Source organism: Patiria miniata, unplaced genomic scaffold (genome assembly GCF_015706575.1).
Source record: "Patiria miniata isolate m_02_andy unplaced genomic scaffold, ASM1570657v1 HiC_scaffold_6, whole genome shotgun sequence".
NCBI classification, from domain to species: Eukaryota; Metazoa; Echinodermata; class Asteroidea; order Valvatida; family Asterinidae; genus Patiria; species Patiria miniata.
In genome coordinates, this window is record NW_024037073.1 from 2,871,505 (window position 1) to 2,883,653 (window position 12,149).

General features: G+C 38.7%; 2 protein-coding genes across 3 annotated transcripts; one reads left to right on the forward strand and one right to left on the reverse strand.

Annotated features, from left to right (window-relative positions):
• Positions 1 to 616: 616 nt before the first annotated feature.
• Positions 617 to 6,875, reverse strand: LOC119743202 (mitochondrial import inner membrane translocase subunit Tim9-like). 2 transcript variants are annotated; one of them, XM_038219582.1, is made up of 4 exons: positions 6,745 to 6,875; positions 3,538 to 3,661; positions 2,471 to 2,566; positions 617 to 1,524 (listed from the first exon to the last, which is right to left on the reverse strand). In XM_038219582.1, exons 2-4 carry the CDS (start codon positions 3,586 to 3,588, stop codon positions 1,390 to 1,392), a joined length of 282 nt encoding a protein of 93 aa, XP_038075510.1. In that variant the 5' UTR covers positions 3,589 to 3,661; positions 6,745 to 6,875; the 3' UTR covers positions 617 to 1,389. The 2 variants fall into 2 exon arrangements, with proteins under 2 accessions (XP_038075510.1, XP_038075511.1); XM_038219583.1 differs by lacking the exon at positions 6,745 to 6,875 and adding an exon at positions 5,729 to 5,752.
• Positions 6,876 to 6,912: 37 nt separating this feature from the next.
• LOC119743201 (DNA replication complex GINS protein PSF1-like) lies at positions 6,913 to 12,022 on the forward strand. Its single transcript, XM_038219581.1, has 8 exons — positions 6,913 to 7,189; positions 8,665 to 8,732; positions 9,051 to 9,146; positions 9,960 to 10,050; positions 10,558 to 10,638; positions 11,063 to 11,095; positions 11,363 to 11,437; positions 11,575 to 12,022. Exons 1-8 carry the CDS (start codon positions 7,115 to 7,117, stop codon positions 11,641 to 11,643), a joined length of 588 nt encoding a protein of 195 aa, XP_038075509.1. The 5' UTR covers positions 6,913 to 7,114; the 3' UTR covers positions 11,644 to 12,022.
• The last annotated feature ends 127 nt before the right edge of the window (positions 12,023 to 12,149 follow it).

Below are 12,149 nucleotides of genomic sequence, written 5' to 3' on the forward strand. Positions count from 1 at the left end.
GTCTCGAGAACAGCGCTACTCCGGAAATTCTGAGTATATCCCAAGCGTGCTGTATTCAAGCTAAAGCAAATGCATGAGTTATGCTCGGAATTTTGTGGGTAGCGCTGCCAAAGTACCCAAGAGTGGACTTGATTCATGTTGTTGATAGCGATTTCTACCACAGCGGCAACGGAGGCTTTATCACGCTCGTCTGGGACCATCTGTATTCAAGTTTTGAACCTAGACTGGTCTAAATCACAGAATGATCATGGAATAAAGAGACTAGATCGGCAGTGCGTGCATATGCACCCATTCACTGTGCGATGAATGTGCGCCATTTTTGTGGTCTCTCATGGACCTACTGTCATAAAAAAAAATTTAAGTAAAATAATACAGATAAATGTATCTTTCCTCCAGCACTGACCTAGCTCAACGCGCATTGTGCATGTGCACTGCGTTCGCATGTCACGGCATTGCGTTCGTCACGTCACGTTTGGCGATGTTTTTTTGTAACTTTCCTCCAGCACGTGACCCTCCAGGTAAGGACGTGCATATACAAAAGAAAAAGAAATTTTTAATAGGTCCCGACAGTATCGAACCTAAGATGGAATGAATGTAAACAGTTACCAGGACAATTAAGTTACAAATTTTCCATTTTTATGTTTAATCGAGATCAAATGCAATTAAAATTGTGTCATTTTAATACTACAAAATGAAAACAAATACACCCAATAGTGGCACCAAACATTCATGACCTCATTATTTCTAGTAAGGAAATCATCCATGTAAATTACGTTCCTATTGCCTTTATCAGGAAATGCTAACTTTTAAATAAATGCAAGGTATTCTGGATGTTTCCCTATTCAAAGCAATTTGTGTGTGTGTGTAACACCGGGGTCAACCAATGTGTGCCATCATTTTTTATTTTTTATTGAATAATTATTTAATTATTTGGTAAGTTTATTAATAAAAAAAAAGTTTAAAGAACTATTCTTTACACAGTCTGGAATCCAGTACGATTCAGGTATAAAAAATTCCGACGTTAAACCAACAAGTAAAGGACTCGATTTACAAGTTGCCCTGAGTGGCACAAAAACACTAATCGTACAAGATACGCCCGTGGCTACAATGAACACTCAACCTGAAATCTTGAGAAGTGTAGAAGGTAGTTTCACCAGCAAGTGAATCCACCATGGAGGTGTTAACCTATTAACACTTGTAGTACATTGTATTACATTGTATTTATTCCCCGACGAATCCATACAACCATAGAGTGCAGGGCGGTTTTGGGCGGTACATGGAGTAACACTAACAGGTAGGGCGGTTTGGGGCAGCGCAGGGACTAATGGTTTCGCACTCGGGAGCATGACTGACATCATCTTTCTGCAAACTCTTCCAATTTTCTTCTAACTAGTGTCCCCCCATAGCCGCCTGTTTTGCAGCCATCAGTCCCTCATTCTGTTGCACCTGATATTCTTGGAAGCGCTGCGAAACCCGCATCGTCATCTTCAGGTACTTCTCCATGCAGTTGGAGGCGCACTTGCTCTAGAGGTGAGATGAAAATAGTGACACTGAATTGTAGTCAAGTCCTGAGTCAATCACAAGTCAGTCACAAGCAGATCACAAGTCAGTGAGAAGTCAATCGCAAGTCAATCACAAGTCAATCACAAACGAATCACAAGGCAATCACAGAATTCAAGTAAAAAGCTATTCAAATGAACTGTGCCAAAAGCATTTGTCTTTTTTCATCCACTGTTACTTGTGACCTGATGTACGATTGAGTTATGATTCACTGGTCTACAACTCTGGAAGTTTTTACTGAAAATATACCTACATCACCTAGTAATATTAGTGATCTAAAAAAGATGTCAGATTGCAAATGACAAATAAAAACTGCAGACTGATGCATGACAGACCTGAAAGTCTAAAGCTCAAATGTGTGAATGTTTCCAATAGGACTTCTTTACCCCCCCCCCCCCTCAACAAAAAATATGGAAAGTTATATTGCCCTGTCACACAACTTCAAAACTGTTGAGAAATGTGGTTCATTTTAAGTTTTCCTATTCCGGGAACTGTAGTATGCACAGTACAAAACCTTTGGGTTGCGAACACAACACATTCAGAATGTAGAGTTCATTTCTGAAGCATTATGGACTAAGTGCGCGAACAATATTTGGCACTTTTTGACCACTTCGGAGAGCTGTGGAGGGACACACTGCATGCACGCACAGGTTCGCATGCGTATTGCACCAAGTACTCACAACTAATTGTATTCTGAATTTGCACAACCTGTAGCTTGTTCGCCATGTGTCAGCCATCATCAGCAATGTGTGTCCCCCCCCTTGGACAAATATGAGCTACAAACACCCCTTACATAAACCACCCCTACAGAGGACATGTCTTTGTTCTTCTGTGATACTCATGACTAGACACTTTCTACATTTAAAACCTGTCCCCAATGAGGGCGCTCTGTACAACTGGTCTATTTTACCTCTTTGTCCGACAGCTTTCTTCCCGTGAAGTCTTTGATGCAGTCAGTGAAGCAGGATTCCGTCAAACGATTGTAAGAAGACAGGAAATCACGGAACTGCAACAAACACCAGAAAAGTATTTTGTTTTTCTCACAGTTGACCTACTATCAATACTGTGCTGTTTCATATGGAGAGTTAGGCAATGTCTGAATTACTTGGCTACGGATTGTACTTACACACGAGTCTATGGGTAGTGGCCACAGCCGCTACAATAGACATGTGTAACTTGAAGCCGTAGCCTTGATCGTGGTCCAAGCTGGGATTTGGATTTTATTCCCCTAATACAGCTTGTCCTTTACAAGCAGGGTCAAATCACTTGTGGTGGTAGAAGCCACTACCATCAAGATGAATCAAATCCACTATTGGAAAACTTTGTCACGCTGACCCAAAAACATCTGAGCACACCTCTAATGCGCGCATGTGAGGTATGCTCAGAATTTCCTGGGTAACACTGCCGAAGTTCCCAAGACCGGGTTTGATTCAACTTGTTAAAGGTGACCCCGTAACTGCTTGTCAGGGACTGGCTGATGTATTAAGGGAATCAAATCCAAAACCAGTCTTGGGGCAAGACTAATGGAGACTTTAAAATATAGAACTCTTAAAAAATACTTTCAACATGTAGAACAGGTTTTCAGATAAGAAAAAGTTAACATTCCAGCAATGTTCATGTACAAAATCAACAGAGTGTTTGTAAATTGCTGTACATTATGGCAATTACATATAAAAATGTGGGTCTTATTTAAATTAACAATTTCCACGCTCAGTAACAAAAAGATTTAATCTGGGTAAACACACACAAAAAACCACCACATTTTGAATAGGTTCTTTAAATGCAGTTTGTTGAAATTTGGCGAATTCTCTTAAAGTTTGATTTGTTTTCCTTTGCGAAAAAGAAGGAATTAACCAAATTTAACCACAAAAAAAAAAAAAAGGCAAAAATACCATATGTCAATTACATTTAATTTTCAGTCCACGATTTTCAAATTTACTACACCATGAACATGCAATTGTCTTCAATGAAACAAACCTCCTTTATTTGCATCTGCTGTTGTTGCTGCTGTTGCTGCATAAATGCCATGATGCTGGTTCTTGTTATGTTGTGCTGTTAACTGAGTGTCTCACTTTATCATTTCGTTCTTGTCATTTTCTAACTGAAATAAAAAAAAAATCAAGACCAATTCAAATTAAGACTGGACAAACTGTCAGTGCTGAGAATTTGCTTTAAACGTTTGAGCAACATGCTCCAGAGAAAGCAGTGGAAATTTGGGACTTAAGAATTAAGTTTTTGTTTTTTAAAAACAAAGTGTCGTCTTTATGGTCTTTAACTTTTACATGGGATAATTGATATCAAACATTCTTGATTTTGTACTTCCAATAAAGGCCTAGGTCCTATTGATTATTGAAAATTTTGCGTCTGATATATCAACAGTGCTTACGTTAAGTTACTTTTCCTGTTGGTAACTTTATTTAGGTAAGTCCCAAAACAAAAAAACAAAAAACAAGTGTTTTTGTTCATTCTCTTATGTGGCACGGGGCCGTAACTACACGATTAGGCCTACATGTACCTCTTTTTCAGTCTCATGTCTTATTTATATTATTGCAGAAAATGTTTTGACACTGCCCGCCGGGAGGTAATAGAAATATATTTTTCGAATACACATGTACTATATTTTCTACATTTGTTTTTGTCTTTTTGATGTGGTTTTGTAGAAAAACTGAAAGAAACATTTAAATACAAGTTTGGATTTCATTGGAATCTGCAACCCAAAGGAAATGGAGTTAAACCAGGGATGTTTTGAGACACTGAAATGTGTACGTTTTAGGCGAAGTAAAAAAAAACAACAAGTTTCTCGTCACCGCCCGCTTCCTTTTTGGAGGCCGCCAGGATTTTTTTATTATTTTTTATTTTTGAAAAATGTAGTAGAAACACACCGAAAAAGTCTACAAATTCATCGGAAAATAAATACCAATACCAATACAACTCTAAATGACACTGTAAATACGTTCAAAAACCCCGGACAAGAAACTATTTTTTTTTTTACTCGGCCTAATAGTGTGAATTATTTTGCATACGAAAAAGTGCAGAAATATGATGGAAATGCTCAAAACTCACATTTTCTCAAAATCTTTGTCTTTATTCATGCTTATTTCGGTAATCCTTACTTTTAGGACACCTCTATTTTGTACGAGTTCTGTTCAAAACTGACTTTTGCAGATGACTGTCCAGTACCAAAGTGACTTTTGCAGGCTAAAGAAGTCTTTTTTTCTTCAGACAAACTCATGTTAGTTATAATTTTGAAAGCACTTTCAAAGAAAATGTGACTTTCCTACCTTTTTTTGCAGTTCGCCATCTTGCTTTTTAAATTTATTTTCTGTTTGTCATCGTCGTCTTTAACCCCTCATAAATCAAAACCCTGCCCTCTTTCTACAAAATTAAACCTGCTGATATTCAAGAGGTGTCATTGCCAAATGTTCAAATGTGTCAATAAATATCAGAATGTCACTTTTGAGTGTCATACTCATAGTCAGCTGTTTTGGTGAGTCTTTTAACCTCATATAGGAAAGGGGTCCTAAAAGTAAGGATTACCCTTATTTCAATAAAGATATGATTGACAGACGGCAATCGTGATTTCAAAAATTCAAATTTCTATGTGAAGTTTAATACTACACAATGAATGTGCAAAAAAAACTCAATCACAATTTCCTTTTCAGAAACGCAGTGGCTATTGTTACGGCAGCCGTAACGCATTTCCCGTTTTCTATCGTTACGGTAGTACTGCAACTTTTATAAAAACATGAGAAGAAAATATAAATAAGAAGGAAAAAAGTGAATTTGAACGTTATAAAATTCGGACTTTATTTCCCTTTTAAAAAAAACCCTCCAAAGCCTAAGGTTAGAAAAGGAAAAAAATTTGAGTGCAAAACTGAGATGCGAACCCGCAACCTCGCGGTGCAAAATCCTACCCGCTATCGACTGAGCTGTCGCACTGTTCACCAAAACACGGGAAAACAAATAATTATATACCTGCGTGCGTATCAAAAAAGAATCGTTGAGGGCGCTAAACAACGAATGCCGTAACGATAGCCACTTCGTTTCAGAAAAAAGGGCACAAATGAACAGCGCCCTCACCGCTCCATGCGCTCCCACATTTTCTATACAATCTTCATCTTCATGTTCAACTCTTCAACCCACACCAGCATAGCAAGTTTTAACTTACCAATTTTAAGCGTTTGCTCCCAACTATGGTGGCCCTGAAGGGACATCGCATATCGCAAACGTGTGCGCATACGTATGCGATGTCGCGAAATTTATCGCGAATGTGTGCGCACACGTATGCGATGTCGCAAAATTTATCGCGAATATGTGCGCACACGTATGCGATGTCGCGAAATTTATCGCGAATATATGCGCACACGTATGCGATGTCGTGAAATTAATCACGAATATGTGCGCACACGTATGCGAATTTGTTTGCAATGTCGTGAATTTTATTGCATACCTTGTCGCATACCTTTCAGTAAAATTCTTAATGAACTGGGGAGTTGTAGCAGCTAGTCTGGAATCTAGACGTACTGTTAGATATAAATAGGGTCTGACTAATAAACCTCGGCGCACGCTGTTCCTCGTGCAATCGTTACTACAAGTACTGTCGAGCGCAAACTTGCTACTAGCGCAACTTTGAAATTTGCGCGCACAAGTTTCAAACTTGCGCGCGCAAATTTCAAAGTTGCGCTAGTAGCAAGTTTGCGCTTGACAGTACTAGTAGTAACGATTGCACGAGGAACAGCGTGCGCGCGACGGTTTATTAGTCAGACCCTATTTATATCTAACAGTACGTCTAGATTCCAGACTAGCTGCTACAACTCCCCAGTTCATTAGGAATTTTACTGAAAGGTATGCGACAAGGTATGCAATAAAATTCACGACATTGCAAACAAATTCGCATACGTGTGCGCACATATTCGCGATTAATTTCACGACATCGCATACGTGTGCGCATATATTCGCGATAAATTTCGCGACATCGCATACGTGTGCGCACATATTCGCGATAAATTTTGCGACATCGCATACGTGTGCGCACACATTCGCGATAAATTTCGCGACATCGCATACGTATGCGCACACGTTTGCGATATGCGATGTCCCTTCAGGGCCACCATACCCAACCCTTCAATTAAATATAAACATTTAAAATACAAAGTTCATCGATGCGAATAATGCAATAATTACCGTCAACCACAACAGAAAAAGCTCAGCTGTTCCCACGAGTTCGGGCCAAACTTGTTCCCTGATCTTCAATCAATGCATGAGCACACATGTGGTTAGGTTCTAAACAAAGTACATGTAATACAGGGATGTTTGGCTTCTTGAATGCGTAGCGGTCTCCTTTCACTTCATGTATTCTAGAAAGGTCTGGCTACTAGACTCTAATAAAAGCATAGGATACATATTACTTTAAGGTACCATTCTCTTTCTCTATGTTTCTCGCTCGCGCGGCAAGTTTCATTCCTGTCAACAGCCAAATGCAGCAGATGTTGCAATGTTGTGAAGTTGTTTTTCTCCATTTTACTTCTTTCCGGCAAACAAAATATCAACAAATATGTTTGGTGAAAAAGTTTTGGAATTGGTTCAAGAATTACAGAGGTCGAGGGATGGAACAATGTTGCCATTTAATGTAAGTTAATATGTTTTAGCACTGATCCTTTCCCTCAACGAAAGCCGCAGTGCCAGTGTGCACACAAAATACATTGATCATGAATGATGAAGGGAAGGGTTGGGGAGATGTGACGTGTTTTGGTGCCTACGTTAGTTATGGCATGGAGCTATAAAAAGGAGCTCCATTATGGTGGTGGTGGGGGTTGACAATTCATGCATAAAAATTAGAAAACTGGAAATTGTTATGCTTTGTCTGAGAAACACAATTTTACTAAGGCTAGTCTGAGAAACTAGGACTCTACGAATCAGCTTTTTTTTTAGATAGTGGATATTTTGCCGGAGGTAATGACGGCAAACTAACGTTTACTAAAGGTTTGCCGGCGGCAATCCATATCAACAGAGGGCGCTGTACTCTTTAAGATAGGGCTGAATTATAATATGTATTAAATTCCCACCAAAAGTTGTGTAGCACGTTTGGTGTAGTGGTTAAGCAAAAGCTCTAGTGAGCGGGATGACTCGGGTTCGATTCCGACCGTACCACATTTTTAAAGTTTTTTTTTCTCATCCCCAAATATATAAGAATATTCTTCTTTTATTATTTTAACATGTCTCAAACATTTTTTGCAGAGTATTACATTTTCTTTTTCAGATTTGTGGCTCTGGAGGATTTTTTTTAAAAGGGAAATATAGTCCAAAATTATAAAATGGTCTGAATCCCATCTTGTGAATACGAGGTTACAACGATAATTTTGGCATGGAGCCAGACTAAAATTTGTCACCGGAAAATGTTTAAGTACAAAAAAACAGTAACTGCGCATGTTCAGTGCATATCCGGCAAACTAACGTTTACTAAAGGTTTGCCGTCTCCGGCAAAATATACACTGCCTTTTTTTTAACATTTGGACATGGTCGGGCCATGTCCAAATGTTAATTTACGCTTTTGGACATCATGCTAAAAATTGCTAAAAACAAATTAAAAAATAAAATGTAAAACAAGGCAAATTGTACAGTTCATAATGTTGCTACACGTGTGTAGACTACACATAAATAGTGTAGTTGATATATAATTTGATTTATGATTGGATTTGTTTGACAAAATAATGATTTTCCCTTTGCATTAACTTTTTGATTTGTAATATTTCAGGTTGATCCATCCAGTCAGAAAGCAGTTTGAAGCATAAGCAGTGTTAATCATTTTTTAAAGTAGTATTTATAAACTTTAAAAGTTAAATTAGATTAAATACCTAGCTGGACGCTGTTTTCATTTTAAGAGTAGCGCACCAGTGTAGAGAAGGGAGTCCACCTGGGCTAGTTATGAGGACTCACAATTTTGTTGTTTTCCTGATGTTGTACACACAAGAAGGTAGCCAAGATGCAAATCCAAAATATGTATCACAATCTTTAATCTAGATGTAAAAACAGTGCTCAAGGGGATGTCTAGTAAATTTAAGTAACTTAGTAAATTTATTGAAATATGCTTCTTTCTTTTATCAGGAAGATGGTGTAAGGAAGGTCTTGGAAGAAATGAAAGCTTTGTATGATCAGAATCAGGCAGATGTGGTGTAAGTCTTTACTTCTTAAATTATTTAAAAAGTTAAGATCCAAAATTAATGTCCATTAAGTAATGATTACTTGTGATTGTGATCAAACTTTAGCCCTCCTCAACCCTTCAAAATCAACCTGGGTCTTTTTGGAGGAATTTGGAGGTATGCCAAATAAGTGCCTGTTGATTTTGGAGGATGCATTGTGTATCAAATATTTGCACAAATTTTGTTTTTGAAAAAACAAAAAATTGTTGGAAATCCCAAACAAAAATATTTAACAAAATTGTCTGCAAATTATGATGAACCGGTGATAATTGTCATCTGTTTCGTTTGTAGGAGTACCAGGGAAGAGGGGCAGAGTGGTCTATTCTCAGGGGTGCAGTTACGTCACACTTGTTTAGAGAGGAACCAACGATGCCTCCTAGCATATCTGTGAGTACCTCTCAAGTTTGATGCATAGTTTGATCGTAATCTTAAAGGCAACACTCACCTGGAGGTTGCCAAATTTGAGTGTTTACCTTACCACATTTCAACGATCAGATCAAAAGGCAATCCAAGAAATGTCTTACATTTATGGAGAGAATTTCGAAAATCCAGTTTGTTTATAGCTGAGGCGCCGCAATTTCCAGCAATGAATGACGCCACCACATTATGAGTCAGTGCGTCAACATCAGACTGGCACTGCGTTATAATGCATACAAAGCATGTAAGTGAAAAGTCACTGTTAGAAATCAAGTCACATAACGGTGGTAGCTCCTGTGTTTGAACCAACAGTTTCAAAAAGAAATGTGACTGGAATTACTAGCACCACAGAGGGTTGATTTTGGGGACAAAATCACAGAGTTTCAGGGTATGGTTGTGTGGACGTTCCTATTCTGCTTTTTAAACCTAATAAGCCTAACCCTCAATCCTCCAAAAATCCTCATGGCGGTTTTGGAGGATTTGTGAGACCACTGACTACGCTCCACGAGCAGGGTCTGTGGTGGCTGACCGGGGTGAGCCCCGCGAGAATGACATCAGAGCTAATCGAACGGCACGGGGCTGACCCTAGTTGATCCTGGTGAGTTACTCGGATCTACCCCAACTTGAACTGTGACAAAAGCATTAATACTGTGGCCCAACTCGTGATTTGACTCGTGATGGACTCCTCTGTTGTTTGTATCTACATTTAGTTTTAACAGTTTTTCTTGAACAAAATAGCAGATATTCTGAATGTCCAGGTTTTTTTTATTCCAAACATGCTAGACATAATCGACTTGCGATCATTCGCAATATGAGATGGGAGTTTGGGAGTGTGCTTCCAGCAGACGTTAAACAGAACTTATCAGATCAAGAGGTATGATCAAAATGTACATCATCACAACAAAACTTTCATCTACTAGGTGTCAATCTTATCATTATTGCCATATATAAAAAGAGTCGCACCTAACCAATTTATTCTTAAGATGTGAATTGAGTACAAGAAAAGTTATCTACTAGTATCAATCTTATCATTATTGTCATAACAAGAGTCGCACCTAACCAATTTATTCTTAAGATGTGAATTGAGTACAAGAAAAGTTAACTATTATATAAAAAAGTTAGGAATGATTTCATTAAAACGTTGACTGCTACAGGCATTCACCGTAACTCCTGACTTTGGTCAGTGTAAAATTAAAACAAAAAGTGTGCCCGTCTGGACTCTGAAACCAAAATGTATTTTGGTTGACTTGAATTGCTCCTAATGTACTTTGGTTTGGCACTCCTTGTGAATGCCAGTCTGAAGCGGATGTTAATTATCCGCTAAGAACCCTTATTTGTGCACCACAGTAATTAATGCAGATATTTTTCTTCTTTGCTTTAGTTTCAGTGGTTCACCAAATACAACAAATCCTTGGCAAGCTACATGAGGTCATTAGGCACAGGGGGCTTGGATCTCACACAGGTAAATTAATCTTTTTTTCCCAAGTAAGCTACTGATTACCCTGTATTCTGCCCCCCCCCAATTTTTTTTTTTAAATTTTTTAATTAAAGAAATTCCAGAGATATTACAATTTATCTTGGTTGTGGTTCAAGATCGCAGAGTTCCAATTTTGTTCTGGCTATTTGACTGGCTTTGTGACGTGCGATACCTCAAGTAATACTCTGCAAATTGATCGCCCCATGTTGACAACTTGTAAAATATTTATTGATACTTTTCCGGGAGAAGGCAAAAACAGGGGAGAACTTTAATACTATGTATGCTTGCTTCAAAGCAAAAATTGAAGTCTAATTTCACTGTTAAGGAAACAATCCCGTTTGAATCATCTTGACAAAATCTTTGAGTTACTTTTACATTTTGGTGAAAATATATTCTTCTCCTTCAACAGGATCGGAAACCACCCAAGAGTTTATATATTGAGGTAAGAACCTACTTTCCGTCCAACTTTCCGTCACAGATGATCAACAATTACAATATACATAGGTAGTGCATTCCTCATGAATATGTAATTAAAAAGTAGGGCAATCAGAATAAAATCATGAATCATCATAGAGCCGTCAGCAGAAAGCTGACGTTTATTGGGTATCAGTGGTTTTCTGTACTGTGGGTGATTTTTTGAGGATTCAGGAAAAGGTTTTGGAGTTGGGGTTAACGTCATAATAAAGTTTCTCTTTCTGTGCACTTTTAGGTTCGTTGTTTGGTGGACCACGGCGAGTTTGAAACAGAAGATGGAACGATAATTGTCCTCAAGAAAAACAGCCAGGTAAACAAACTGGATAGATTACTGAAAAAAAAGCCTTAACATTTGGATGTGCACCACTGTAAATGATTCAATGCAGAAACGACTACAATTCTTAATTTGCTTAAGTTCTGTATAAATTTTATTTATCTCTTCTGTAGCATTTTCTGCAGAGATCACAATGTGAGCATCTGATTCGACAAGGCGTCCTGGAGCATATCCTGTCGTGATCGTAACAGTAGAGGGTGCACTTCACCACCTTTCCACGTATTCAGTTCAGAGGTCACGAACAGTCAACACCCTAAAAAACTTCTGAATTGTAACGGTTGCTATAGGTAGACGCGGACATCCGGGGGCTTCTTACATTGCCTTGTCTAGTTTCCAGACCTATTTACTCAAAACCAATAGTACTTGAGTCTGGAGTGCTGAATGGTAACTCATAGCAACCAGTGAAAACTGGTGTGCAAATGAATAAGATATTTTCACCGTTTGACAATCCCGCCTACACCTATGTACCTTGATGATGCCGTCTTCCCTGTAGTTTGATTGGCTAGTTCTGAAGCATGTGACATGCGGTTGGGGATGCAGTGCCTACCTACAATGCATGGAGACACTCAGGCTGCATCCGAATCAGCTGTCTAGAGCTAGGTCTAGGTCCGCGCCCATTGAAAATACGCAGGGACGCGCTGACAATAGACGTAGCCGTAGCTCTGGAAGCCCATTTCGGACACGGCCT